This window comes from Ursus arctos, unplaced genomic scaffold, assembly GCF_023065955.2.
Source record: "Ursus arctos isolate Adak ecotype North America unplaced genomic scaffold, UrsArc2.0 scaffold_7, whole genome shotgun sequence".
Classification (NCBI taxonomy): Eukaryota; Metazoa; Chordata; class Mammalia; order Carnivora; family Ursidae; genus Ursus; species Ursus arctos.
Window position 1 is genome coordinate 51,141,572 of NW_026623089.1, and position 6,762 is coordinate 51,148,333.

General features: G+C 45.5%; 1 protein-coding gene across 1 annotated transcript; it reads right to left on the minus strand.

Annotated features, from left to right (window-relative positions):
• Positions 1 to 1,115: 1,115 nt before the first annotated feature.
• Positions 1,116 to 6,675, minus strand: FUT11 (fucosyltransferase 11). The gene is made up of 3 exons (XM_026504488.4): positions 5,848 to 6,675; positions 5,104 to 5,729; positions 1,116 to 3,704 (listed from the first exon to the last, which is right to left on the minus strand). Exons 1-3 carry the CDS (start codon positions 6,553 to 6,555, stop codon positions 3,557 to 3,559), a joined length of 1,482 nt encoding a protein of 493 aa, XP_026360273.2. The 5' UTR covers positions 6,556 to 6,675; the 3' UTR covers positions 1,116 to 3,556.
• Between the last annotated feature and the right edge of the window lie 87 nt (positions 6,676 to 6,762).

Consider the following 6,762-nt stretch of genomic DNA (forward strand, 5'->3'; position numbering starts at 1 on the left):
CCAAAACCGTAAGGAAAAATTAGGCTTATTTGAACAGTTGCTACTACTGGGGCACCTGGGTGGCTCAGTCAGTTAAGCGTCCCACTCTTGATCTCAGCTCAGGTCTTGAACTGCGGGTTGTGAGTTCAAGCCCTGCCTTGAGGTGTGGAGCCTACTTAAAGATTTGGGGCGCCTGGGTGGCACAGTCGTTAAGCGTCTGCCTTCAGCTCAGGGCGTGATCCCTGCGTTGTGGGATCGAGCCTCACATCAGGCTCCTCCGCTGTGAGCCTGCTTCTTCCTCTCCCACTCCCTGTTTGTGTTCCCTTTCTCGCTGGCTGTCTCTATCTCTGTCAAATAAATAAATAAAATATTTAAAATAAAGTTGCTACTACTTATATATCCTACTATATATCCTTTGCTTTTCTTTGTAATGATCTATTGGGTAGGGTGAGGTTTAAATACTTTGGTATTTATCATCTAATTTAATCCTCTCTCCAATCCTGTGAAGATACTTGGTGGTATCATTCCTATAAATAGACTTGACCCTTCAGTTGTGATGCCTAGCTTCATCAGACTTGGTTCTAAGTGACTTTTAGCTGTTTTACAAAACTCAAAGATGTGCCAAGAATTGTCAGGGCATTTAGAAATGAGCTTCAAGAAATGTTTCTGGTAATGAAAGCATAACTTGAACAGCTTTTAGTTCATAAGGACTATCTTGGAGGAGCAATATTTGGTTGTGTAAAATGTACTGTACTAAAGTTAAAATCATTTATCAAAGATGTTTAATCTTCCCATTGATCTCTGCATGACTGTTTCTTTTTCTTCTGTTGCGTCTCAGTTCCGGTCAGAGAGGCCTTCCCTGATGCCCCCATGTCCCCACCATCAAGCTGTTATATTTTTTCATAGCATATATCACAGTCTGAATTGTTCATTTGTTGTTTGTTTACAGCCTTGCTTACCAGCAACACCCATTTAAAATGTAAGCACCATGAGAGGGGACCCTATCTTACTGAATCCCCAGTACCTAGAATAGTAACCATAAATACTTGTTAAATGAACAAATGTTTTGACATATTTTTCCAAGTCTCCAAGTGTATCATACTCAGCCCAGAAATATAACCAAGCAGAAGACACTGTTTAGAAAGAAGTCATTTATTATACAAAATGAAACCTGAGAAAATAGAAAATTGCAACACATGGAGTAATAAAGGCATCAGTCCCATGCTCTTTCGCCACCGCAGGAGGCGGTGTCCTAATCAGACACTTCTACCAACAATAATCTTGAGCCTGTTGCTGTTTACAGAGCAAGTGGGACTCAAACCAGAGAAAATTCACATTGTTTGCTTTCTCTTCATATTGGTTCTGCTTTCTCTTGTGGAAATGTAGCAAGTGGTTTATGATGCTCTTTTATGAATACTTTTATGGTGATAGGATTACAGGAGAAAGTGTGGGAAGCACTGTCCACAAAGCAGGCATGAGTCTCCAGCCACAATCATTCATAAACAACTGGCCCACTTTGTGCATAAAAGTGCTAAAGGAATGCCAGTGTGAACTGGTGTAATTAGGAGAGGTAAGAATGATTATACACTTTGCACTTACCCTTTTTATTGCACATAATGAAACTTGATTGCTAACCTTAGTTTGCACTTGGATAATATGTATTTTGCACTATAAATCAGCACCTGCATTTAAATAGATTGCAAGTTCAGAAATCAGAGTCCTGAATTTGACTTCTTTTGTAGCTTGCTACTATTTTAATATAAGTATGTTTGAAGATCCATCTTCCCCTCTTGTTCTTTTCTGCACAAACCCAAACAGGTTAAGCAAACTTTCCATTAATGTTGGGAAGGGTATCTTTTTTCCTAAAAAGTAAAATGGAAAAAGAACCACCCTGGAAGTGAAATCCAGCCCAAATTACAGCTTTCCTTGGCCACATCCTTAGATGTCACAATATTAAGGGTGGGACCCTACTTGTTGAAGCATCTAACATACAAACATACACATACACACATCTTGTTGTAAATTAGTGTGGGTATGTATATATAGAAGTACATACGTTAATTTACAAACAGATAAACTGATAGGCTATGGAACTTCTCTAGTGATAATTCATTAATACTACATTACAACCAGAGTAGCGCTGAAGTCCAAAGTATTCTTTCTTGTTCCACTGGCCCAGAAAAAGCTAATGATCTCCCTGCCCATTAAGCTTTATTTTCAAACCACAGCAATAAAAGGGTTTGGCTATACCCCAAAATCTGCCTAACAGCTTTTTATTTAGCCAGCCACTTGTGGCTATCTCTTGCCTCACCTCCCCTTGAGGTTAGGACCTTAGGTGGGCTCCATCAATATGTAGTCTCAGTAAGTACTATAAAGTTGTACAGATGGATAGTGGTAATAGAATGAATGAAGTTGGAATATTCATCCCACGTAAAGTGAAAAATGCTACATAATATGAGGTAATTACTACAACTATATTGCTGGGCTGTTTTTTCCAAAATAATTTTCATGACTCTGGGGAAAATGAGACTTTTGTAGCATATGAAAATAATAAAATAGAGGGAAGAGTTCATTAGGTAGACAGAAGAGACCAAAGACCTATAAAAATGTGCAATTTGATTCGCATTGGTCTATTTTAACATCTCAAAATCATTTATATATATATATATATATATATATATATATATATATATATATATGAATTACATATATATACACTCATCATTTCCAGCCATAGTCTCTATCTCTAACCTAAAGTAGAGCAGAACAATTCATTAAATTGACATGGCATATATTAGCCATTGAATCTTTTTGTTCAAGAGATGAGAAGGAATTAGAGATATGCTCTTAAAAAAAAAACCAAAAAACCAGTGGTAAACAAAGCTGTCAAATCTATAGCCAGTTTAATGCAGGGGATGAATGTGGGGGTGGTGGCAAGGCTAATGCATCTTCATCAGATATTTGTGTAAAACCAGGAAAGAAAAATCCATTTAAAGTAAAAAGATTGACATCAAAGGCAAGTAAATGATATAAAAAATACAACTCCAAGAACCAGAATACAACCCACCAGGAGTTCTGCTTCACCACCAAGATAACAGTTTATAAAGCAGGAGATGAGGAAAAGAGATTAGGAAAGGTACTGAATAATGAAGAGTTTAAGGAATAGTGTCAAAGTTTTAAGACCCTAAACCTAACCCATCTTACCTCATTCTTAGACAAGTACCAAGGTGTTCTAATCATAGTTGAGAGGATGAAATGGCTAGAGAAAGATGCAGTTCTTTTAAAATTCTGTTCCATCAGCAATTTGAAACAAGTGGGTGTTTCAGGCTTTTGCTTCCCACTAATCCAAGAACTGGAGGCCTCCATCTCTCCTTGAGGACAGGCCTGATTACCACAAGGTGAGACACTGGATACACATCGTTAGGATAAAATATCAGTGGACATAACTGGAATTCCTTGAACTCAGGATAAGACAGTGTTCATTAAGGTTGCGCAGCAGATGCCCCTCATGTCCCATTGTAGAATAAGGACTTCCATCTCCTTAACTCTACCAAGTTAAAGGCTCTTGCAAGGGTAATTAGAGATTTTGGTTCCTTTTCATGAAGATCTCGTGTAGGTAATCCCAAAATTTCATCTGCTTTGTTTCATTGTTGTGGATCATGGCAGTGAGAGCTTCCCCCTGGTCCAGACCTTGCCAATAATCTTGCAGCCACATCTCCTTCCAGCTGAAACATCAAAGTGGGAGTTGGATTATGGAACCTCTGCACAGCTATGAGTCCTGCCTTCTCTGAATGGGGTCAAAGAAATCTTAAGCAGAAACGGTAGTCTCTGGCTGGGATAGGGCTCTGCTTTGAAGGGAAGGAAATGTGAAGTAAATCTAGTAGTAGTACAGGTGACAGTAAGCTGCAAACATGTATCTATCACACATCCCACCCCCAATGAGTTAAACCTCCTGACTTGCTCGCTCTGGGTTCCCAAACGTCAAGGAGTTCAGAGGAAGGCAGGGCAAGGGCCAGACTATGGAACCAGAAGTCTCTGTAAGAAAAGTCAGGGAGCCTCTTCAGACGTTTACCTTATAAGCTACACCTTTATTTCATAATCAAAATGAAAGTTCAGTGCTGTCCAATGTCTAGATAAAACATTTTCTTTTTTTAATGTTTTACACTTTCCTTCTAGTAAATCATAATATTATTTTCAGCATAAACCAGATACAAAATTAGATACTAGATGGAGGACTCTTCCCAGAACTAAACTCTGCCAGAGTGTCTATAAACAGCCCTCTGCTGCCATCCACTGTGCAAGTAGGTCTCTGCAGGCCATTCTAGCACCTTTGCTTTCCTAAGCTTAATAATCTTCTATTCACCTCTCCCGAAACAGATGTGGTTTGCTGCAAGTGGCTTCAACATTTTCCCACTCCACCTCCCACGCTGACCTTGTTTCCCAATGCACCAACTTCTGCCACTTACTGCAGCAGCTTCCTCACTTCTCTTCCAATTCACACTCCCACCATTGTTCATTATTATCTATTGAAAGCAGTCCTTCTATTTTGTTTAGGGCGAACATATAATTTATCATCCAAACCAGGGTACTTTTAAGAGTGAAAGGAGGGGCTATTAATAATTATGCCAGGTTAACAGATGTAAACCCTACTGCAGACAAACCTCTCTCAAAATACCCATCCCCATCCCCACCCCCACCCTTTAGAAGATGCTAAAGAAACAGCTGAGTTGATTTTCAGGAGGGTCCAACTCCTGAGCCTGGTGTTGAGGCTATGTATAGCCTGGCCCCAGTTTATCCACCCAACTTTGTCTCTCTCTCATCACTTCCTCTGAACAGACCCCTTCTGCTCTGGTTGAAGCCTTTTTTGAATCACTATTGCAAACACTGCTCTCATAAGCTGATCTTCATGTTGTTGCCCTGAATTATATTTTGCATCTTTTACTATATTTTGCATCAGTTTGTCTTATCTCCCCAACTGGACTCTTGACACCTTGAAGACAGAGTAAGCCCATGTCATAATTTCCTTATACAACAATACCCTCAGCACCTAGTACTAGTTCACTGCCCACAGCGAGCAAGTTCAATCATTCGATTTGATGGCCACAGGACCCCGGTTATCCTTACCTGTCATTATCGGGAATCTCTTCCACACTGCCAAAGCCAGGCGTGGGCACTGGGCAGTCCATGTGTGAGGGCTGGGCAATGTGAGGTTCAGGACCAGGGATGTCCCCAGGAGAGGCTGCGTGGGCTTTCTCGGCCTGCAGCCGAGCCAGTTCGTAGTCACAGACGAAACACTCGAAGCCATTGAGGTAGTTAGGCAGTAAAGGATCATTCACTCCCCACTCCCGATGCTTCAGACTATCCAGAAGGAACTGGTTGGTGATGCCCCCCGGTTGCTTATATGCCAGGTATTTCATGTATTCCTCATCATTCTTGTCCAGAAAGTCAATAAATTCTGCCAACTTCTGAGGTGACTCAAAGTCATCAATGAGGATGATGGAGTGATTGTTGGGCATCCAGTCCCTCACAGAGGGAGAGCCGCGATACACCGGCACAGCCCCGAGATGCATGGGGCGCCACAGTTTTTCTGTCATGTAGTCATCACAGATGGCATTTTCGAGGGCCAAGTGGAACTTATAGCGAGACAAGAAGGCCAGGAGCTCTGGATCCTCGGTGGTGGCTGTGGCTGTGTCCTGTAAACGCGGAGTGGGCAGCTCCCGATTTTGCAGGCATTTCCCATAGGAGTCCACCTGAGCGGGGTAGAGTACGGCGGTCAAGCGGGTGCTGCACGTCGGCCGGGACACCAGGGGTCCTGGCCTCAGCCGCACGCGCCCCCTCGCCCCCCAGCCCCGCCCCGGCCCCACCCACCGGGATGTAGCGCATCAGCTCGCGCACGTAGCGGTCCCGGTCCGCAGGCACGTCGCAGTGGGACTGCAGATAGAGCAGCGGCGCGTAGCCGCGGCGGCGCCACTCCGCGCGCTCCTGTAGCGGGGGCGCCGCGCGGCGCAGGTAGGCGATCCCGGGCAGCCACTGCAGCGGCAGCGGGTAGTCCGAATGGCGGCTGAAGGTGGCAGTGAGATTGAAGAGGCGGATGCCCGGACCGTGGCTCAGCACGAAGTTGTTGAGGGGCGACTCCTCGTGCAGGAGCGCCCAGCTCTGATGTGCCAGGCGCGGCAGCGGCGCCTCAGACGCGCGAAAGTCAGTACCGTAGAAGAGCAGCGCGCGCGTCCGCGTGTGCCCCCGCACCCGTCGGTCCCGGGACGCCACGCACGCACCGCGCGCGCACTCGATGCGCTCCGAGTCGACCGGGAAGTGGGGAAATAGCCCTGGGCTCCACCACAGCAGCACCGGCAAGTCCACCGCCACCTCCCTCCCTAGCCGCCGGGTCCCCGGACTGCGCGCCACCCCCACCGCGCCCAGCGCTGAGGGCGGTCGGAAAACCGCACCATCCCACGGCTCCGTCCACCCCGCCTCCCCGCCGGTCTCTCCCTCAGTCACGGGCCCAGAGCCGTTGACCGCACAAACACTAAGCACTCCAAGGACAGCAAGCACAGCCCTGCTACGGCCCGCCGCCATGTCCACTGGCAGCTGCCCCCACCCCCCGCAACTCCTCCCGGCAGCACCAGACCCCGCCCTGCGGTGAGTCGCGAGCGGACGAGGTTCTACGCCCGTTGTGCGTGTGACGCATGCGCAGTTCGGCTCAGCCGGCCACTTCCTGGGAAGTGCTAGGCCCAGCAGGAATGAATGGAGGGGAAAATGGTAAATCACAAGTAAAAATGAGGC